This window comes from Taeniopygia guttata, chromosome 7 (genome assembly GCF_048771995.1).
Source record: "Taeniopygia guttata chromosome 7, bTaeGut7.mat, whole genome shotgun sequence".
Taxonomy (NCBI): Eukaryota; Metazoa; Chordata; class Aves; order Passeriformes; family Estrildidae; genus Taeniopygia; species Taeniopygia guttata.
Window position 1 is genome coordinate 11,993,672 of NC_133032.1, and position 23,163 is coordinate 12,016,834.

The 23,163-nt window shown below is 43.0% G+C and overlaps 1 protein-coding gene across 3 annotated transcripts in view; it reads left to right on the plus strand.

Annotated features, from left to right (window-relative positions):
• Positions 1 to 23,163, plus strand: part of LOC100221738 (unconventional myosin-X) — an 89,751-nt gene that overhangs the window by 54,168 nt on the left and 12,420 nt on the right. For all 3 annotated transcript variants that reach the window (XM_030278342.4, XM_032749380.3, XM_030278344.4), the window contains 11 exons: positions 1,646 to 1,752; positions 5,997 to 6,302; positions 10,334 to 10,373; positions 11,866 to 12,657; positions 14,624 to 14,747; positions 15,214 to 15,457; positions 16,275 to 16,370; positions 17,989 to 18,082; positions 18,696 to 18,751; positions 20,388 to 20,530; positions 21,873 to 22,067. In XM_030278342.4, the coding sequence (XP_030134202.4) occupies positions 1,646 to 1,752; positions 5,997 to 6,302; positions 10,334 to 10,373; positions 11,866 to 12,657; positions 14,624 to 14,747; positions 15,214 to 15,457; positions 16,275 to 16,370; positions 17,989 to 18,082; positions 18,696 to 18,751; positions 20,388 to 20,530; positions 21,873 to 22,067 (2,197 nt within the window). The remainder of the gene's footprint in view (positions 1 to 1,645; positions 1,753 to 5,996; positions 6,303 to 10,333; positions 10,374 to 11,865; positions 12,658 to 14,623; positions 14,748 to 15,213; positions 15,458 to 16,274; positions 16,371 to 17,988; positions 18,083 to 18,695; positions 18,752 to 20,387; positions 20,531 to 21,872; positions 22,068 to 23,163) is intronic.

Below are 23,163 nucleotides of genomic sequence, written 5' to 3' on the forward strand. Positions count from 1 at the left end.
AAGATTGTTGAGTTGACAGAGGGAGTGGATGTACAACTTGCAGGGAAGGATGCCAGCTTCATGGTTGGCAGTACCTTGATAATGAAGCTTCTTTTCAGGCTACCCGTGGTTACTTAGTCATTACAAAACAGCTCATTTCTTAATGGACGCTGCTCCCCAGGAGAAATTCAAGTCCAGGAAAGCCACTGGCTATGGGTACTAACTCAGGGAGAGGTGTCAGTACACAATGGTAATTGCAGGGGGAAGGAAGAGCCTTAAGGGATGAGGCTGAAAGCAGTGAGGAGGGGAAGGTATAGAGAGACATAAAGGGGAGATAAGTGGGAAAGAGAGGAATTTGTTCAGAGCACTGGACTAAACGACTTCAAATCTCTGGCCTCTCAGCACAACCACATGGATCCAGTACATTTGTAAGGAGTTTCTACTGATTAATGTGGTTCTGAGTTCTGCAGATTGATGAATATCAGCTCGCATCCTGCGTACATGACAGTGCTTTAGCAAGTGGGGCTGCACTTCCCTGGCGTAGCCTGTTCTGCTGCTGGCCTTGCAGGGATTTTTCCAATGCCAAGCAGCAGGTCACACAAGCATGGCCATATGGCACTTGCTGCTGTGACTGCAGCTTGTATGGACATGTCTCACCAGCTTATTCTAGTCTGGGTACTGCTAGCTATGTACGCTCAGTGCCGTGGAGCTCCACACAGGCTGCGATCCATCTCAAAAAGCAGCACATTTATTTCAGGAATTCGTGCTGAATCCTGTGCTAACCTAATGCAAGCCAGCTGATTTAACACTGCTTAGACATGTCAGCATAATTCCTGTAAACATGACCTTATCTTGCTTGTATCTCAGTTCTTTTGTCTTTAACGTAGTACCTACATTCTTCACAAGCATTTAGGACCGAGTAGAAGTTGTAAATACAGACGGTGAGAGATGCTCGATAATTAAAATACTGGACACTGATGTGCAACCAGTAATACTTGGGAGTTCTATGGTCAGAGCTCATTTGCCCTCGTGCATGCTCCACTGTCGAACCTTTTCTGCACGGAAGCATCTCACCCCAGAGTTTCTGGAGGTCGGTGGAGAGCTTCAGCACCGATGGGCTGAGAGTAGTGCAGCTTTGTGCCCCGACTGGGCTTTTGGCTTTCCACTTCCCTTCCATTAAGACTGCTGTTTAGGTTACTTTCTGGAGTCTAGAAATCGAAAAGTTCCTCCCTTTCCTTGAAACGCGGAGGAGTTTCTCTGCAAAATATTTAATCACCCAAGCAGGTCCCAGTGCCTGCTGCAGGGAGGTACCGGATTGTGCCGGGAAAGCTGTCAGCTGGGAAAGAGTTAATCGCAGGCGCAAACTTGGGCTCTCCTCCTCCCTCCTTCCTCTGCTCCCTCCCTCTCTCTTTTAAGTCTTGACCACGGAGTGAGGGCGGCGGGGGTTGGGCGCGGAGTTTGGCTCCGCCGCTGTAAAACTTTTCCCGGCGCTCGGAGTGCGGGCGCCGCGGGCAGCGCCGGGGCAGCGCGGGGGCGGCGGCCGCGCAGCCGCCCGGGCACGGAGCGCTCTCCGCGCCTTCACCCGGGCATGAAACCGCCCGGCTCTCCCGGGGACTGACTTCTTTCCTCTCTTTGTGTTTGCTGAAACTCCTCCCCGTGGCGTCAGGTTTTCCTGAAGGAAGCTCTTGAGCAGAAGCTGGAGAAGGATCGGGAAGAGGAGTTGAGGAAAGCTGCTATAGTCATCCGGGCCCACGTCTTGGGCTACATGGCAAGGTCAGTGCTGGGGGCTGCCCCACCATCCCTGTGCTTGCGTGCCTGGGTTGCCCCGACACCCTGCTTTGCTCTCTAGTCCCCTAGCATCCGTCCCGTCTTCCCCTCATGTATTCCAAGGGAGAGTTGCAGAATCTGCCCTCCCTGCCAGCATCAGCTCTGCTGAAACCTTCCTGCACCTTTGGCACCTCTTTTTCAGTTATGTGCACGTTTGCACCTTCCCTCAACGCTGCTCAGCAGGCTTCCCGTGGACTTTTGTACCCATTGCTTGCCTGTGATGACACCTTTTCCTTGCCTTCAGGGCTCTCCTGGCCGGGCCCCACCTACGCTTTGGGTCCCCTCCTTTCCCTCTTGCTTGTCAACTCTGTTTTCTGCTCCCCCTGCCAATTGCTTCTTCCTCACTTGCAGTTCTGCCTTTGCTCACCCTCTTTCCTCGCCCTGCCTGTTTGCCTTGTGATCTCCCTCTCCTTTTAATTAACTGTTCAGAATTGGTTTTTGGCCAGCTCTGCAACAGTAATCTCCTCTTGCCTCTCCCTTTTGCACCTGACCAGAGAAGGTTTGGGAGAACCAACTGCAGACAAACGGCCCCTCCTCTGCCCCTCGAAGTCAGTGCAACAGCTGACTCCTTAATGGCTGTGGTATGCACACTTAATCCCAGTAAGATGCTCTTTCCTGGCTGGTCTTTGCTCCAGACACCTGTCAGTCAGGGTTGTGAGGAGGTGAAATCCCTGGCCAGCAGAGCTGTTTCAGTAGGCGCTCTTCTTAGAGCTCCAGTTACACCAGGTAGCTCATTTTTCATTGGGAAATGTGTGCAAGGGTTGTACCCTGCCTTGCCAGTGTGGAATATCAGCAAAATACACATTTGGTCTCTGGGGGTTTTTGTTCATTTATTTATTTCCCTCTAGGAAGACAAATGAGCTCGCTCTATTGTTTGTACATGAGATTTCAAGTTCTTTGTGTCAGGGCCTCTTCTCTCTATTACTTTGTGTCTAGCATTTGGAGACGGGTAGGGATTAGCACAGGAAACTTGATTTGCTGGGAAACATCACTGCCAGCATACTGGATTATTGCTTTTCTGAGTTCCTGGGAAGGAAGCTGCTGTCCTGCAGGGCTGTGGTGGAGGCTGTGTGGCAGCAGTGCTCCTCTTGGTTAGAAATCTGGTGGTCCTTCAGCCTCCACACTTCTGAATTCCTCGTCCCACATGTTGCTGTTATGAGTCTCATCCTTAAGAACAAGCTGTGCTTCTGCAGCCAGAATGTAAATCTTGACAAGCAGCTGGAGGTAACTGGACTTCACAGGGGAGGAGAGCAGGCAGTAAAGAAGGGCTGGAAGGGAGGTCTGTAAAACTTTCTGTGAAGAGAGTTTCCAGTTGCACTGCACCTGTATTGAAAAAAATCCAGCAGGCAGGAGTTCATCTGGGCAAGTGCTGAATGGTCTGTGCAGAGTTAGGCAGGAATACCAGTATGTGCTGCCTTAAGCTTGATACCGTTTCTGTTAGTTTTGCAAGTATAAGTGTATTTAAATTCATTTGGTCTCATGCAAAGTAGACTGGCAAAGGAAGGATTTTACTAGTTTCTCCCCCTTTGTGAACTTGTTCTGTGAGCCAGGAGAACCAGATTTTCTTTGCTCTCATTCCCCGCAGACTATGCAGCCTGGTATCTCTGATGACTAAAATGTGAGACAAGAAAATCAAACCCATTGAAATGACCCCATTCTTATGTAGCTAATCTGTGGAGCACTGAGATGCAGGTAAAAACCACATGGTGCTAGATCCATGTATGAATTTGGCTGTGCGCCTGGTTTCTTCAGAACTGTTCTTCATAGGAAGAAGACAGGAGCAAATTGCTCCATAACCCTGTAATCTCTAGTTCTTGGAGGCATAACTGCTAACTACAGGTCATTGACAGAATAATTAAGTAAATTTCAAATACAGCATTGGTGCCTTGCAGCCAGTCTGCCTTCTCTGATGTGATACATGGTCAGGAGGTCTCCAGCCCCTTCTCTTGGTCTGCAAGTTGAACTTCTTTGGCCAGTGCAGAAGGGTGAGTGGAAGCTTGAACAAGGGGAGTGAAATTTGGAGCCTGTGAGCAGCAATTTCAGCTGAAGGGCATCTGCAAGCTTGGCTGTGGTCATGAGGAATGAGGGGGCACTTCAGCCTGGCAGATTAGCAGGCAGAGCTGGCTTGGAGCTGGGCAGGGCTTGGCATGTGTTGCACTTGAGAGAGTTTCTGGCAGATGCATTTTGTAAAAGTCAGAGTACCCTTTTTGATGCACTTAGTCTGCCTTGGCAGAGAGTGCATGTGCAGCTGTTCACACCCCATGTGCAGGACACAGGGTGGACAGAAGGAGTGAGGATGAGGGGACTGCAGCCCAGGAGTAATTAACCTAAAACCTCCTCCTTCTTATCACCTTTTGCCTTTCCTTTTCTTTTCTCTGTGTTTCTTCCCTTTGACTTAATACTTATGGAAAAGAGCATGACCTCTGCATGCTACTGCTATTAGCATCCCTCTCCTGATTTTCTTGACTGGGCAGATGTGTCTGATATGCAGGGAGGTAGCAAGCTGTCAGCGTGGGTCCCTGGTGCTATTTGAAGGGAATTTCCTTGCCAGGACAGGGATTTTAAGGTGTGTCTTTTCCTCAGGGTGTTGTGGAAGGTGTGTGGGAAGTTTATGTGAGAATTCCCTGCTATTTCCAGTGTGCTTTCTAGGACTGTAAGACCTCAAGGATTACTGTAGCCTGCTGGCCCAAGATCCTATGTAACAGCTCCACAGAATTTCTCTCTGCACATTCTTGTTTGTATTAAAGAAGTTTTTTATTTGACTACTACCAATGGTTGTTTCCTCAGTGCAAGATACTAAGGTGTCTAAATATATTAAATTACTTTTAAAAATGTCTGCTTATTTTCAGCCTTAATAGATGTCAGCTTCAGATTGGTTTAATCTTATGGCCCTTGTTACAAAAAAAGAAATGTGGATACTTTCACTGGGGTAAAGCCTTTCCTTAGGCTTTTCTGTTTCTCAAGGTCCTGCATGGAGCAATTACTCTCATTCTATAAGCCTGAATTTCTGATTTCAATCCTGCTTCCTCAGAAATCACTTGAGGGTCTAACATTATTCTTGAAATGGGGCTGCTAGCACAGAACACAGGATAAAAGCAGTATTCTATACAACAATACTTCTGCTTACAAGAATAAGAATCCCGGTAGTATTTTTTCTATTGTGTTGTGATGGAAGTTTGCCTTTGCATGATGATCTGGGGCCCAAAAATCCAGTTTTGACTTGCTGCTTCCTAACATAGTCCCACATCAGTTATGTTTGGCCTTTGATTCTTCAGTACAAAACCTTATGATTGGCTCTTTTGGATTGTTTAATGTTTGCTTGAATCTAGCTTACAAATTGATCCAGATTACTGTGTAATGGTAACTCCTGTTATTTGCCCAGTTTATGTATCATGTACAAACTTCTACCAGGAACTTTTTTCATGTCCTTGATAAAGATAGTCTTCAATGCAGACGCAAAACCTGACTTTTCTACAACATTACTAGACTACAGAAATACTGAATTGTGATTGTTGTGTTTTGGGGCCCTATCATGTTCTTAAAGTACTGTAAATTTGATTTTGATGTCATTGATGATCCTAGTTGGTCCCTTGCAACTCCAGATATTCTGTGATTCTTGTTTTGACAAACTGTTGTGCAACAGAAGTATTTGTGTATGTGTACTTGTTCCAATGTTTGATTCAGCCATCAATATTGTAGTATCAGTGTGTTTTCTCCCAGACAATGTGAAATTAATGTCACCAAATCTATTTTTGCACTGTTTTTGCCTTTCCTGGAGTAATTTGCTTTTGACCACTTAAGAGATGGAGCAATATTTGTTCTCATATAGTAACGGCATTTGTATGCTTCTATTCTGATAAATCCATACTAAATTATGTGTTTATGTGCAAGGAGACTTTGGGCCAGAGGACCTTCCCTTTCCATGGCCAAATATCTCTCCCTCATCATCTGGAAGTCTTCACAAAAGTAGGTGCCCATTGAAACAAACTATTGGTAGATTAGGAGGGAGAACAGTGTGGTGAATAGGATTTACAGATAATGAGTGGCAGGAGAGGAACAGGAATCACATCGCTTCTGACCTGTGTTTTTTGAAAAAGACTTTTCTGTGGATGTGGTTAGTATGCAAGAGCGTGAGAAATGCAGAGCATGTATGACGTAGTGATGCATTAAGTGTGTGGTTCTGTTTTTAGGAAGAAGTATCAGAAGGTGCTATCCAGTGTTGTTACAATCCAAAAGAACTACCGAGCGTACTTCTGGAAGAAGAGCCTGCAGCGCCTGAAGGCCTCTGCGGTGACCCTGCAGAAGCACTGGCGTGGCCGCCTGGCTCGCAGCCTCTACCAGCACCTGCTGCAGCAGGAACTCCGGCGGAAGCAGGAAGCCGAGGAGAGAAGGAGGCAAGAGGAGGAAGAGCAGATCAGAAGAGAGGAAGAGGAAAGACAATGGCAAGAAGAGGAGGAGCGTAGGAGGAAGCAGGAAGAGGAAGAGCTGAAGGAAAGGTACAAGATGGTATCTTGCATTCTGTGTTGAGTTTAGACAATTTAAAGGGGAACATTCTAGAATGAGTTTTCTCCCTTTGTTTTAACTAGTCCCTTACCACCAATAAGGAATGAATACAAGTAGCTATAAGTGAAAAAACAAGTTTACTAACGAGTGAAACCGCAACAGGTGAAATACAAAATAAAATATTCACTATATACAAAATTGCTAAATCTCACAAACTCCCTGAGAGCAAGTTGAAACTTAAAATGGTGGAAATACGGTTTTCCAAGATGGCACCTGCCACAGGCAATGGTGCATAGGGAGTCAAAGGGAAAATGGCACCAGAGCCGCCCCCTCAGGATGATGGCCCTCGAAAATGGCACCAGAGCCGCCCCCTCAGGATGATGGCCCTCGAAAATGGCGCCAGAGCCGCCCCCTCAGGATGATGGCCCTCGCAGGTGACCGTGCTGTCGGGAGACAAAGGGGAAGGATGGCAGGAAACCCCTATGGGAATGAAGGAACTTACCCACCAGTTCTTGTGACAAATGGAAGTGGTGCTGTGTGTGGGGTCAGCTCTTCTGCTTGCTGCACTTGCTGGACTCTGCTGGGTTTATTATATAAATTTATTTATTATATAATTATATTATTGTAATTCATTTATTATATAAATTTCAGCTTATAATTGTGTGATAGTTTGCTTTTCAGAAGTAGTTCTTCTACTTCTAGGCTTGTTATGTACTTTCCCAAAGGGGGATCTCATCAGACCGTGTGGCAAGCATCAGAAAATTCTAAGGTTAGAAGCACTCACCTTGAGTCCTGTGTGCAGTTTTGGGCACCAGAATGTAAAAAATATGTTAAACTAGAGAGTGTTCAAAGCAGAGCAGTGAGGATAGTGAAGGTCTGGAGGGGAAGCTGTATGAGGAGTGGCTGAGGTCGCTTGATTTGTTCAGCGTGGAGAAGATGAGATTGAGGGAAAACCTCATTGAGGTTTTCAACATCCTCACAAGGGGAAGAGGAGGAGTAGGCTCTGCTCTCTTGTCTCTCATGTCCAGTGGCAGAACTCGAGGAAATGGCAGGAAGCTGAGTTAGGGGAGATTTAGGTTCAATTCCAGGAAAAGCTTTTTCACCCAGAGGGTTGTCAGCACTGGAACAGCCTGGCAGTGTGCAGGAAGCATTTGGACAATGCTCTCAGGCACATGGCGTGACTCTTGGGGTGTCCTGCACAGGACCAGGAATTGGACTCATTGATCCTGATGGATCCCTTCCAACTCAGTGTTTCATTCTGTAATAAAAGGAAGGACCTGTCTAGTTTATTTGCTATAGAGTGTTTTTGCCCTTTAGTTGCCTGACCATGAGAGATGTGTTCAACCCAGCATCATGTCAGAGAAGTGTCAGTGTTTCTAGGAATCAGGAAAACTCATTTTATTTTCATTTTCTAATTAATGTTAAGTGGCACCTGAGTGAGTAGCCAGGATGGTACTAGCAGACCAATTTGGCTAACTTCTGAACATCCATTTGACATAAAAGATGAGGTGGAAGTCCACTGAGAGCAAGCAAAAAACAACACAAATGTAGAGACAATCAGAAGGACCTAGGTGCAATTTGAGCTGTAGTGAACCAGAAGCTGGCATGCAGTTATTGTATATACACTTTTAGCAGAGGGGAGACATGGAACAATTTGGTCTAACATTCAGCAGGAAGAAAATAATATTGAGAAAAATGAGGTATTTTATGCTATTTTTATTTTCCCCAAAAGCTTAACTGTTGGATATTAAATATGATTAGGAAGGATGTACAAGAATTCAGAATGTGCCATGGAAATAAAAGGTTAGAAAATGCTCAGATAAATGAAATGACAAATTATAAAGAAGGTATGGTGTTTCGGTGAAAGTAATGTTTGGGTACTTCAAGAACTAGCTGAAGCCATTTAGAACAGTAGCTATTCTCTTTCTTCTCCTTTGTGGATAGTAATGTGGGTAGTAGTTTTTCCATAAAAATGGAAAATACCAAACAATTATAACCCCCTTTTAAAATGGGAGAAGGAAGAATAAGGGAATTGTGGACCAGTCAGCCTGACCTCAGGAAGATACTGAAATAAATGATCAAACAGTTGTAAATGCTTGATAAAGGAATTAAGCCAATGTGGATTTCTGAAGAAAAAACAGCATTAGAGTTACCTGTTTCCTTCTGTGGTGTCTTATGGCATGTCTTGTGGACAGGGAAAAGCCATGGAGGGTAGGTAACTTGACTTTGGGTAGGTGGAAGCTAGGTAAGGGCTTTGATATGTTACAGCAATATTCTTAAGATGCTTTGAAGAAATTTGCTTTGGAAAAAAGTATGTGAAGCAAGATTAGGATTTGTCGTTATACTGTATTTAATTAATAAACAATATTAGCTTTTTGTTAAATAAAAGAGAACTCTTGAATGGAATTTTTCCATGATCTGTGCTGGATATGGTACTGGATATGTTTTCATAAGAATTTGGATGAGGAAATATGAATATCCTTATTAAATTCACAGATAAAACCATCTGCTGAGGGGCTGTAGGCATCTAGCCTAGGATTACAGTTCAGATAATTTTGGCAAGTTGAAGGATCTGAAAATCAGGGTGACTTTTGGTACAGACATATGCAGATTTACAGCCAGGCATAATCAAATGCATGGGGAGTGGAGGAGGAAGGGGGAGGCTAAGTTGGATATGTCCTCCCCCTCAACAGGGGGAGGAAGGTCTGGAGGCTAAGTTGGATATGTCACCAGTGTCTTGCTGTGTGAGAGGAAAAAGCAAATGCTCTCTATAAACAGTATTGTTTCTGTAAGATAGGTTGATGCTTCAGTACCCTTCAGCTGGAGTACTCTCCCTAGTTTTGCGTATCACATTTCAGGAAGAGTGTAGCTCAGTTGATGATGACCAGAAAGATGAAAGAAGTACCAAAGGTTTAAAAACTGTGAGCAACAGTTGCAGGAATTAATATGTAGATTATAGGTGGTACTCCTAATGTGTTTTAAAATGGTTGTGCTTTTGAGCTCTCTTATCATTTAAGGCAGTTGTTTTACTCATGATGACTGCTAGGGATCTTTCAGTAGAGTTGGAACCATCTGGTTCTCACTTATGTCAGCTTTCATTTACAAATATTTCCTGAATTTTTTTTTTTGAGAGTGTGAGCACAAGAGAGAGAGCTTTAAGGACTTTGTGACTTGCAGCTGCAGTTTAAAATTTGGCTGGGAAAATCTGCAAGGCCTGGGAAAAAAATATTGTTGCCCTCCTGTTCTCCCTGCGGTTGAATTATAGGTTTGAAAGTCTCTACTGGCAGTGGTAACTTTCCTCCATCCAGCAGCATCCTATTCCTGCTCCCTAAGCATGACCCTGGCATTTATCTGTCTGCTGGTTCAGCTGCATACTTGCTCTGGAAAAACTGGCCATAGTGATAGCTTTGCTTTGGAGTATAACCTTTTTGAACTGGGTAGAGCTGCAATACCGTGAGATAGTTTTTTTCTTCTGCTCATGTTTACTAACAAACTCTGACTCTTACAGTCTTCACTAATAAACTGGATTTTGCATGCCACTGAGAAGTTACGTGAGTTGGGGATTTAATACAGTAAAAGCAAAACAAAACACAAATTCAGTGATGGTATTGCAATAACTCTGTTTTTAAAAAATGAACAGTTTCCTGAAATCTGTCCATTACACACATACTACCTCAGTATTCACAGATTTACTGTACTTCAGAATATTCTGTTTACATTTATCATGAGTCTGATTCGTCTTTCTGTCACTGTTTCCAATGTCCTTCCTGGTGTGTTCCAATTAATCCAATTTCCTAATTGATTTGAAAGTTAAGTGCATGAGGAAAATCTGTTATATCCACAAAGGTCATGCCAACCACAGAGAATTGGATTTTTACTAAATTGCAAAAGCTTTTAAATCAGTCTTACAGCAAGTACCTCATTTTACCTTTTGCATGGAGGGATGATGTGTCCGTGTAATTCTGAAAACCTTACATAGGAGAACTAGGTCTGTCTCTGACTGTTACGTCTTGTTTTTTGACAGAGAAAAGGAGCAACTGAATGCACTACTGCAGGTGGCCCAGGTAAGTTTAAAAGTTGTTCTTTTCACATGTTTTCTTGTGAATATCTGTTGAGAGACCTTCATTGCCTCCACTTCGCCTGGCTACTGATACTGTTATTGTGACAACACATTTAAAAAATGGGCTTTGTTCACTCAAAACCTGCAGGTGTTTGGCTTTGGCAGAGGTGCATAGAATTAACAAGATAGGCCTTTTTTCAAGGCTCTTGTATGAGCTTGCATTGATTCTATTTGAAAATTTCCATATTGAACATACAGCATCCTATTTTTATCTTTACTGCTTGAGCTTGTTAGATAACCTTGTGATGTGCTACACTGCGACACAGTGTGTTTTTCTGGATTGTTGCCTATAGCAGCTGAAATGAGAGTGCAGCCAACTGCTGCCATGGCTAAAATAAGCCCCTTGTAACTGATCTAATTGTTGGTACTTGACATACCAAAGAGCAGACCACCTACCCCTGAGGTGTGTGAAAATGGCTGTGTGTCTCATTGGTTTTTTTCCCATACCACTTGTTCCCCAGTCTCAGACCATGTGTGTTCAGGAGAGATTAGAAGCATAGAAATGCATTCATCCACAACTAAGAGTTTACCAGCACTAGATTAATAAAGAAAACAATGATTAAAGCTTAAATGAGCCAATATATTGACTGCATTGTCTTAAGTCCTATCAGGAAGTACAAGAAATCCTACTGGAGTTTATTTTTACTTTTTCTCATGTGTGTATCTGTTCTCTCGTGTATGTTTCAACATCCTCTGTGGAGGGGAGGGTGGCTGTATCCTACACACCAGTCAAAGCTACCGGCATCTTCCGTCTTCCAGTTATCACATATCTGCTGGAAATTTCCTTTTCCACAAGGAATAATTGGTGTGGAAAAGTAGAGTAAGACAGAGTCTTCAGCATCAGCTATCAGCTATCTAATGATGCTAAAGAATGCAGAGAAATTCTGTGTGGAGTTTTGTTGGGCTGTGGTTGGAGTGGATACAGTCCTGCTTCATGCAAATATCCTTTCCAGCCCCAGATTCTGATGGTCAGATCCTCATTTCAGGAAATAATGAAATTTCCAGACCCCATAATGAATTTCTGGGAAATCTTCAGCTCATAAGTAGTCTATGCATATATGTATTCATATATAGGTGCTCTTTCCTATATGTATGTGAGTTCAAAAAGAGAGAATGGACTTTCAGGCTGCTTTTATTCAAATTGCAGTGTACAGTGACCAACAGATAGAGAGGCTTTTCTAAAAATTCACTGAACCCAGTGAGCCTCTTTTGTATGATTCATAATAGTGGTAGATTGCTGGGAAAAAGGAGGTACCTGAAGATCCAGTAGTTCTACCTTTAGCTTTTACACCATGAATGGTTGCAGGATGCCTGTAGTCATCTTTCTGCAGATGGTAAGTATAAGGCAAACACAGGAGACAGGAAGGATGAAAGTCCAGGCAAGGAACACAGACAGGTTGAAGAAAGTGCTTTAACCCTGTTCTAAATTCTTCAAGGTGGAAACTGTAAACACTGAGGAGGTGGATATTCCCCTGCAAGAAGAAGAGAGACGTCAGATGGAGGAGATCTTAAGACTGGAGAAGGAGATTGAAAAGTTGCAGCAACAGAAAGAGGATCACATGTCTGTCATCTCTGAAGACACCAGGAATGAAATCTGTCGGCAGCGAGAAGAAGAGATACAGAGGTTGGAAAAAGAGGCATCAAGGGTTGCCCAGGAATTCTTGGAGCTGCTGGATTTTGGCAATCTGGATGAAAGTGTGCAGAATTTAGAGTGCTCACTTTCTAGTGAGGGGACACTCAACATTGACTGCAGCCTGGTGGCACCACTGGCTGAAGAAGAAGTGGATGAAGGTTTTCATGCTGATGATGAAGGACGCCCAGCTTCCAGTTTGGTGGTCTCAAATCAGCATGGCACGAAAAGCAGTGGTAACTATTCAAAGGAAGTTGCAAACACAAGCCTTTTGCTTATCCAGAGGGAAGTGGGAGAGATTGCCCCTTCTCCAGGACTGCCTGTGGAAAGAGCCACTAGCCCAAAGGAGCAGAGAGCCCTGTCTGACCCAGCAGAAAGCATTTACAGCACTGTCTCTGATACACAGAGGCGTAACAGTGGAGAGGCAGGAGAGCCCATTTACACCTCCCCCCCTGATGTGGAGTCTGACTACGACCATGAGGAGTTTGATGGATATGGAGATGCAGGGAATGCCTCAGCTGAGCCTCTGAATGATGAGGAGGGTCTGAGACACTCCCATGGTACCAGCCTGGACTCCAACCGTGGCAGCCTGGACTCGGTGAGAATCTCTCTCTTCACCTTTCTGGACATTAGCGTGACTTTGTTGATATTTATAATATCTTTGTCTTCTTACTGTTTGCCTGCTCATTCTGGGTATAGTTATTGATATGTAACTCTCTCTTACATCAATAATCAGCTTGAAAAGAAGGGAAGAGTCATAGATAGGCTGAAAGCCAGAGGGCTTGTGATTGTCTGGTGTCTGCTGGCACATAAGCTAGTACATGTGTACCTATTTTAGATTGCTTCCATTGCCATATGTTAATGTAACACTCTTTAGGAGGCAGGAAAGCAAACAGCTGGTATTTTGTAGGTGTATGTTCTACCTTAGAGAGATTTCACAGAAGGGTCCTAAGGTTCCAGTGTGCAATGACAAGAGGAGATGGGAAAGGCTGGGGTTTGATTTGTCTCCATCACTAAAACTTCTCTTTTTCTAGGTCTGTTCAGAGTCAAGGGTTTATTTGCAGCTGCTGTGTACAAGTTAAGCTATTCTAAAGCTGGAAGAAATTACTGTGCTGATTAGGTTGGGTCCCAATGCACACAGCCAGGATCACTGAACCTTTTCATCCCTGCTGCAGGGACAATGACAGGGTGGTAAAGCTGGGCTATTGGCCTTGCACTTCAGCACCTCAGCTGAGATCCCACACTGGGTCTGGACTTGCTGAGCGCTCTCAGGCCAGTAATGATAAATCCCCTTACAGGACAGGTGTCAAAGCCCACATAAGATTGTGAGGAGTTCAGATGTGAAGCCAATGACAGCCATAAAAATACTTCTAATAAATTATATCCCTGAGAAGAGACACTTGAACTACAAAATACCTTTTTTTTAAGAACTCAATTTACTTCCTTCAGTATGTTTTTTCAATGACAGATTGTGACCTTTCTTAAAAATTTTTCATGGTTGTCCTGTTTGCATTTCCCTGATGTCAGCTGCCAGCCATCTGAATTTTTTATGTGATCTGATTGAGTAAAGGTACCTTCTCTGTGGGCTGGTACTCACAGATCACTGTCAGGTAATCTTCAAATCATGAATCATTCTGTCACAGCTTAGGCTGGTTTCTACCATTCTCCTTAAAATGCAAATAGAAGTGGAGGGTTTTATTGGGCTCATCAGTGAGTAAGACTAATGAAAAAGCCAGTTGATAGTTTGTCATAGTGTGAGACACAGGAAGTGATAACAACAGCTGAGTCAAGATCCCATCAGTAGCTGCTGTTCCAAGACTACCTGGTTTTTGAAACTTAATGCCAAGGGAGAGAATGGATGAGTGGACGAGGGATGAGACAAAAGAGGGTCACAGAGAGAAGGCAGAAGAAAAAAATCAAAAGAAGCAACATGCGTTTGAGGGAGGAAGAGGTCTAAGGAGCTGCCTTCATTAGTATTGAATTAATAAAGCAAATTGAAGGAAATTATTTTGTGTGTGAAATACTTTCTCATGGCTAAGGGCTTTTATCTAGTTGGAGAATAGAGATAAATAAATTCAGTACTATTATTTCAGTAATTCAGATTAATGTTTTTAGGTTTCAGTTATCCTGGACTGTGCTTTTTTTCCTGATCAACCCAAAGCAAGTAATTTCCTTGCTGGGGTTAAATCATGTTCTGTCTTGTCTGTCATTGTGGCCTTTCTGCCAGAAAAATCAGAAAACTTCTCCAAAATAAAAAATTCTCTTGTAATCCCACCAAATTAGATTTTGCAAGGTGGGCTGTGCCTTAAAAACAGGAAGTTCTGTTACTGCAGGGAACTGGAGCTTTCTAGCCATGTCCACTGCTCTCCTTTCAGGTATGAAAATTCCATGCACTTGCTTTAGGCATTAATGGATAAGCTGCCAAGCCTCTGCTTTTACTGTAATGCTTTTTTTTGCAAAGGGACTATGTGTAGTTTTGCACCTTCTGATCAAGTGACTTCTGTTAACTGGTCCAGTCCTCCTGCGATCAGGAGAACCCAAGAACCCTCTTCTTTTTTCTTTAGTTTCTGGAGAGTGAGGAAGAAGTGGATGTTTACATTGATACAGATGAAGAGTTTTGTAATGGACGGATCACTATCTTCAATGGTTCGGGCCCGCCCTATTTTCACAGTTACCTCTACATGAAAGGTAAGTGGATTTTGCCAAAACCGTGGATGGATGGGATCCAGGAAACCTGCTTTCCTCTTCTGTTTTTCCGGAATCATCATCTTTATTTGCTTTTAGTTCTCAGTTTATTCTCCTTTTTTTTTTCCTTCTTCTTTCATTTAAAACAACAAATAAAGTGATAGCTGGATGTCAGAGATATCTTTGCCACTGACACTTAATTGTGCCTACTTGGTATGGGCTTAAATGACTCATTTGCAGCTATGAAACTGAAGTCAGAACAAAAACACTTGAGTAGTGCATGTATTTCTATATTTTGCTTTTGTTTCCCTAGTTTTGTTCTGTTTTTTCTATGTTTGGTTTCTCTCCTTCAGTTCCTTTTTTTGACGTAGGAGCTGAAGTGGCAGCTGTTCCTGCCCAGGAGCAGGCTCAGAATGGAAGCATGGCCCCTGTTGCGTGTCTGCTGAAATGTTGCTCCCTCTCTTTACAGGAGGTCTCATGAACCCGTGGCGACGCCGCTGGTGTGTCCTGAAGAACGAGGCCTTCATGTGGTTCCGCACTAAGCAGGAGGCCCTGAAGTCAGGCTGGCTCTACAAAAAGGGCGGGGGAATGTCAACCCTTTCACGCCGCAACTGGAAACGCCGCTGGTTTGTGCTTCGAGAATCCAAGCTGATGTACTTCGAGAATGATAGCGAGGAAAAGCTGAAGGGGACTATTGATATCAGAAGGGCAAAGTGAGTGCAGAAAGAAATCCCTTTGATCCCTAGTATTCACTTTCTAAATCAGCAATGAAGGGTCCAGTGCTGCTGTTCACTGGCCTCTGTGTCTCCCATGGTGTTTGGAGAACCAGAAACAAAGGAAGAAAAAGACAATTACAGCATCTAGTTTTACTCTGGAGGGAGTCTGCAATTACTTGATAGTTCCTTTCCCAGCCTTGCCTTTCATAATCCAGCAGAAGTTCTTTCCAAGCCATGGATGGAGCCAGACCAGGAGGGGCTAATTAAGTACATACCCCATGTGTTCTCTCCTACCCAGACTCCCATCTGTTTTCTGGCTTCTCCAGGCATTTCACAGAGGTATTATGAAGCTCACAGCGGGATTTGAATTTGGCAGCATGTACTGTGCCTTTTCCTGAGTCCTGAATGCTCTTTCTGCTGCCATAGTCAATTCCTCAGCTCATGCTGTAAGAAAGGACAGACTGGTCACCTTTTAGCATTATGCAGACCTGTAAAGTACCAAAAAGAATGGCACATCTGACTTTGTAAACAGATCTCTGTATCATCCTCCCTGTTATTTCTTCTTCCCTTTAGTCTGCTGGTATCTTGAAAATCCATATAATGCCTTAAGCTTTGGTTTTTAACTGTACAGATATTTTTAAACATCTTGATGTGTATTGGAGGAATTTTGTATTTCTGTCAGAGTTACAAGCCATCTGAACCAGTGTTTTCCCTTCTGTGTGGTGAAAGGGTATGATGTGAAAGAATCGACCCAGTGGACTTCAGGCCTGTGAAAGGTTTTCAGCTTTGGCTCTTGTGCTTTCTTGTGTTCCAGAGAGATTGTGGATATTCATGAAAAGGAGAATGCCTTGGACATTGTGACAGAAGACCGAGTTTACCACATTGTTGCAGAGTCACCAGAAGATGCTAGGTACAGCAGGAAGTTTTGTTAGGTTTGTTCATTCAGTGCAGGCCTGACCCAGCTACTCATGGGAGAGTTTGAGAAACAATCAATTCCCTTTTGCTGGAGAAGAGGGGGGATATGTTCCATAGTGTCATTTCATGCTTCTTGGGACGCATCACACCTACTTTGGGGACTTGATGTTACAGCTACCAAGGCTGTGGTTCAGTCTGGCAGTCACAGGACTGCCAGCTTCTCATGTGGCTGTGAGCATGTGGAATTCAAGGGTTATTTCAGCAGACACACAAACCTTAATATAAACTGGAACATCTAATAGCTGATTTATTTATTTAATGGAATCTTGAATCAAACAAAAAGTCTATTCATGTTGTCTGTAAATGATTGCGAGAGCAGCTGGGTTTTATCCAGGAGACAGAAAAAGGCTGCAGCTTATCAGAGTCTGTAGTGTCATCTGATAAAATCTTCCCAGTGCAAAGCAAACAAGTGACTCATGTCCTTCCTTCTTGGCATCCTGGCCAGACAGTGGGAATCAGTTGTTTAAGGGCAGGTTGGACAACCTGTCCTGGCTATGCAGAACCAAGTTAAGAGGTTACTGTCCCCAGCCACTCGCGTGTTCCCACTTTTACCGAGGCTTTTGCTCTCTCAGCCCTGATGTAACTGTTTCTCTGATCTGCTGGTTCTGTGAAGTTATTTCGGTTTTATTATTATTTTGGTTTAGGAGAGAAAGGGGGAAAGTGTCTGGATACAATTTAACTGAAATAGAAGGACAGCCACATGGACAAGAAATGGGCAAATTCAGGGAGCAGTGGTGGAATGAACAGTAGCTTCTTAACCCAGAACTTCTACAACTGCAGTAGGCATGCCCTATGATAACACTGCAGAATTGTTAGGATGAGTGTAAACCAATTGTGGCCTCTGTCTGTGCCCTATCGGTCTCTCTTCTGAGGGAGAAGAAAGCACCGGCACTTGCAGTGGCAAAGGGCAGATTAGCAGATGTTGCAGAGTACCCAGTTTGAGAATACTCCATGAGTATGGATGTTTGCTGATCTCACTGGAAGCTGCAGATAAGAATCTGCTTTTTTTGCAACAGTGATTAGCCTCTAGATGTGTCTGTAAGAGAAGTCCTTTCACAGACAAAAAACTTCACTCCAAATTCACTTATAAACAATCCCATGATTAATTGCCAGCCATATGACTTTCAAGTTTATTAGCAGATCAGAGAGAGACTAATCATGAAGGCTCCCAGGCGTCTCTAGGACTCTAGTCCAGGAAGATTCCCAACTAACCCTGTTTCTACAAGTGCTGTATGCTCTACTCAGTCTGCTGACATGGGCTCCCTGTAAAGCCGCTGCCTACTTAGAGTTCTTTGAATAACAAGTGGAAAACTGGATTTTGCAGGAGCAGCTGTCAGTGGGTTGAGGAACGTGCACAGAATTTTCATTAATAAATAAGGAGGAAGGAAGACGTTGGAATCTGGTATGATCAGTCCAAGAGATGTTTTGACGTAGCATTCAGGAAATTGTGAATGAAGAAATTTTCCCACTGAAATCTTTCCAGGTTCTTTGATCATGTTCTTGAGCCAGTTTCACTACCGACAGTTTAACTCTGATTCTGTTTTGATTGGCAGTGGCTGGTTTAATGTTCTGAGCCGAGTACACAGCGCTACAGCCCAGCAGCTGAGGGAAATGCAGGATGAGCAGGCCAATCCAAAGAATGCTGTGGTGAGTTACTGTGCAACCAGCCTGTGGGCATGCTTAGAGCCCTCTGTGTTTTAACTATTTGTGCATTTTTTTGCAACACGTGCAGTGCTGTACTTCTTAAGCAGTGTAAGAGACTTGGGCATTGGTAATTATAAAGAAACAGCAAAGCTGGTAGCAAAGAGGGTAAGCAGTGTGGAACATGATGCTTGTTGTGGGTTACTCAGTGTGATCACAGATAGCTCTTTTCAGTTGGAGGAGAAGAGGGAGGCTGCCTCACACAGATAAAATGTCTTTGGATGGGACTAGTCTGGGTCACAGTTATTCCAGACAGAAGATAGCAGTTGGGAAAAATGGTGTATTTATGTATTTTTTCCAGTAAAGAGATAATAGCTAAGGTTATTTCAGACCTTCATAATACCCTCTGGAAACTTTTAACTGTTTTTCCTCCAGTCCTGTGGAGCCCCGTGCAGTCTTATGCTGTTTAGGGAGCAAGGATGACTCCCTTGTGCCTTTCTTGTGTGTTCATTTCTACTCAAGCCATTGGAATTCAGAGGAATGGTTCCAATTCCAATCCTGTTGACAGAGGAGGACACCTGTAATCTAAAATGCAATCTGTGTCTTCTTCACTCTACAGGGAACCCTGGATGTTGGACTTATTGACTCTGTCTGTGCTTCAGACAATCCTGATAGGTAGGTACAGCAATTTCACCATCTCTTAAATAAGAAACTCCCTACAAGATTTTTGTGGGTAAGTCCCTGTTTCCTTTGGGGTTTGTATTTGTTTAAACTCATACATCTTTTTCTCCAAATAAATAAACATAGCTGAAATCTTCAGCTTGTTTCAACCAATGTCACTTCATAGGCATGAAGTCCATATATGTATTCTTTTCAAGTCAAAGTTTTTCCTTCAGCTCCTAAAAGTGAAAACATCATAATCTCAATGCCAGAAAACTGTAGTTTTATCTGCTGCTAGCACTGAACAAATATGTCTAGCAAAAGCAGCACTTCCATTTTTTAACAGAGTAATTTTGAGTTAATCTTGTAAATTTAGGGGAAAGAAGCAAAATTGTGGAAGAATAATGGAGGAATTTTAGAGATCTGTATTATTCTTGATATCTTTGCAATGCAACAGAGCACAGACCTCTAGTTAGTTAGTTAGTTTCAGAGAAGAGATGATGGGACATTTCATATCACTTTATGTTAACATTTAATTATTTCCCACATATTAACAGGTTCAGCCAGGGCAAAGATACTCACCACAGTGCTGAAGTAAAATGTTAGCTATTAAGTTATATATCTCTGTGGTCTGGGGACAGAGCTCTGGGTTCTCACACAAATTGCTAGGACTTTGTTTTTAGTAGTTTAGAAAATGCATTTCAGAAGTGAACTAAGATTTCATTGATGAAAACATTTTAGGCAGTTCTCAGCCTGTACTCCTCATAATTAATCTGTGAACCTAGTGAAAACTAGGAACAAATAGTAAGCTTAGCAGTCAGAATTTGTTTATGTATGTGCTGAGAAATATCAACATTTGAAGCAATGTTGAACAAATTCTGAGGAGAATGCTTATTCTCAACCAACATTTTTATGCAGCTTGTTTTTATACTCCATAGGTTTATGCATTTTTCTAAGAGAGCTTGATTGCATATTTTGCTTCATACTTGCATTCTACTTTTCAATCTGTATTTTCTCATAGAAATCTGGTTTTGCTTTCAAAGGTTTATGAGTCTATCCTCTTGGAACCAGTCATACTTCTATTTTTCTATTTTCCTGGAAAGCATCAATTCTGAACAGAATTGTGAATGTTCTTTTGATAACAGTTGCAAGAGATGAACCAAGTCATCCAGCAGCAACAGAACAGTTTTTCCTCTGTTTTGTCAGGATCAGCTCATCCTTTGTAAAACTAGTCTCAAACATGTTTTAGCTGATCCTACTGAGACCAGTGTTTGCTATTGCATCGCTGGTTTTAATAAGTATGAGGAAAATGGCTGTACCAGCTCAGCCTGGTGGTACAGGCACTGGTTATCTCCAGTCAGTCAAAGTCCTTTGCTGATGAGCCAAGGACATTTTACAGCTTCTTACTAGCTAATTAATATTTTCTTTGGAAGTAGCTTTTGAAAGATACTTATTTTCATTTAGCTGGTCTCTGCATTCATCAGTTGACAGAGCAACTGAAGAAGAGTTGATCTTAAGTATTTCTGCACTCCTCGGTAGTTTGTATTCAGAAAGTCTTTCTGTTTATGGGAAGGTAAAAAACATGACTTGGGGTGTACTGTGAGTTACTTGCATGGTTATGATTAATTTTGATGCTTTTGTTTTCTGGCAGACCGAATTCTTTTGTGATCATCACAGCCAATCGTGTGATTCACTGCAACAGCGACACTCCTGAGGAAATGCATCACTGGATCTCCCTGCTGCAGAAACCCAAAGGCGAATCCAAGGTGGATGGCCAGGAATTCCTTGTGAGAGGTGAAAGAAAATGCATGCAATTATATGTGAAACTCATCTTCTGCTTATAATCTGAGAGGGGGATTTGATTGTTTCTAATTCAGTCTAGGGTTTAGCTGCTCCCCAGAAAATCTTATCCTCTGCCCCCCTGCCTTCCTGCCTGCTGTTTGCCATGTCATGTGTGTGCTAGCCTTGGATTTTCTCTAATTTCCTGCCAGATGGGAAAAAAAATGCTTCATATGTGTCATTTTCTGATGATAGTTCTAGCCTATTTCTGATGATAGTTCTAGCCTAGTCTGGCAAATGCCACCATGGAATAGGAAGGAGCATGGCTGCTGATGAGGAGCAGCTGGCTTAGATGGACTATAACATGACACTGTGGCTTTTGTTGGCAGCTCAGCTCCTTCTGACACCTGTCATGTAGAGAGGGAGGGAGGGAGAGAGATCTTTGTGGGATTGCTGCTGTCCTCAGCTAAACTAACTAACCTGGTTATGGTAAACATAGTGAGGTGAGAAGAATTCTCTCAGGTTGAGCAAAAGGTTTAAATTACATCTTTAGTCAGAGGTTAATTGAAGATGGTGGAGCATGAACATCGATTGCAAATATATTGCAAAATATTCACCCATTTGTATTCAATATTTTAAACTTTCTCTATACTTTGAGCTCATCACATGGTCTTAAATGTATGAAAACACTCCTGATCCAGTCTGTGGAAAGCAAGTGCATGAGCAAATTGCCTTGCATCTTCCAGAAATGTCTGTGAAGAAATAAATGTCATGGAGTGGTCATGGCAAAGCAGAAGGACAGAAGAAAAAGGTCACCAAAATGTGGCAAAAGCCTTCCACTATTAAAAATTTCAAGGAGTTTGAATGATACAAAGGAGTCTATTAGACAACAGTTTGAGTACCTTAACTTCAAAATACTTAATTGCAAGGCAACTGTTCTTTTTATCTAGTATTGTTCATTAGTCAAAGAGAAAAAGGAATGATCCTTTACAGGGTATGCTCTGCTCTTCCTAATAAGATGTCTCTGTAACAGTAGAATAGACACGAAGGCCTATATTCAAGGAAGATCTGTATATTTTCCTTTTTTTTCCTGAGCTCTTTGTTCAGTCCCACCTTTTCTGAACATTTTGTCTTGTGGGTGGACATTGCTTTTTACACCTCTGAGTAGAAAATTATCTTTTTGACAGCTTTAGTAATGCAGGCTGTAATTTTTTTTTTCTGTTGGAAGTACTGAATTTTCTTAATCTTTTTTTTTTTTCCTTTATTTTGCAACAAATCTAAAATGACAGTGAAATTATTTGTCCTGACCATGGGAGCAAGAGATAGACGTAATGACACGTTTGTGTTTCCATGCTAGGCTGGCTTCATAAGGAGGTTCAGAGCAGCAACAAGATGTCCTCTCTGAAGATGAAGAAGCGCTGGTTTGTTCTGACAAACACTGCCCTGGACTACTACAAGTCGTCCGAGCGCACGGCCGCCAAGCTCGGGACACTCGTGCTCAACAGCCTCTGCTCCGTGGTGCAGCCCGACGAGAGGGTCTTCAAAGACACAGGTGAGAGGGGGACGGTGTAAAGAGCAGCCTCCAGGTGCTCCTGAAGAGGGGATGGTGCAGGAATGCAGTGGTGTGGCATGTTGAGGAGGCAGTCTTGGTGTCATCTGAGGCTTTGTGTCTGGCTGCAAACATCTCTGCCCGTGGAAACTTGAGAGATCTGCAAAGTGTGCAAGTGACTGTAAGGGCCTCACACCTGACACAGGTACAGAGTGCTGATGTTTCTCACTGTGTAGAGCCACTGCTTATCTCAGTGTTCCCCAGGCAAGGTAACAGGTGTGAGTTCCTGTAGTTGACACTAATTATTAGTACATCTCCAGAACTGGCACTTTGTAGCATGACCTACATTTGTCGCTGAGGTCAGGTAACCTCTTAAATAGCAGCCATCCCATACACTGTAGGGGATGTAAAGTGCATGTGTTGTGGTACCACTCAACTTAATAGAAGCAAAAGATAGCAAAGGCCTGTGTTTGATTTCTGTGCAACATGACAGAGTTCTGGGAGGGCAGGATCTGGCATGATCCTCTATTGCATGCCTTAGGAGTTGGAAGAGAACCCAGGTTATGGGATAAAGGGTGAATCCCCCATATAAAGATTGTGAACCTTAGAAAAAGACTTGAAAAACTGGGCATTTGAATATTGGAGTTGTTTGGGATACCTTTTAAAAAGGCTAGAAGATGGAAGTATTTAGAAAAGTGTGATGAGATGAAATTTATTCTGCCCATTCAGAAGAAAGTGTCTACAGTTTTGGTACCAACAGATGTCTATGGCTGCCTTTAGCAGATAGAATTGCCGTCACTTTGACACGTTCTCTAAGGTTGTCAAACATATTTTTAAAAGTTCTGAGAGTTGATTTGGCAATCTGACTAGGCACTGTGTGACAGTGGTCATTTTTCAAGTGATTAACAGGATAGTGCAGTCCAAGTGCTGTCTGTGAAAGTGAGCTGCCTGGCTGGCAGGGAAGTAGTCAGGTTACACTGCAAGATACTTGCATCTTGGAAAGCTGCCTTTGTACCAAAATCTGGACTGGGACTTCCCTGTTGATAAATCTATTTTGGGAATAAGGATGTTAATGTCTTCCTAGTGGATTTTAACCAGA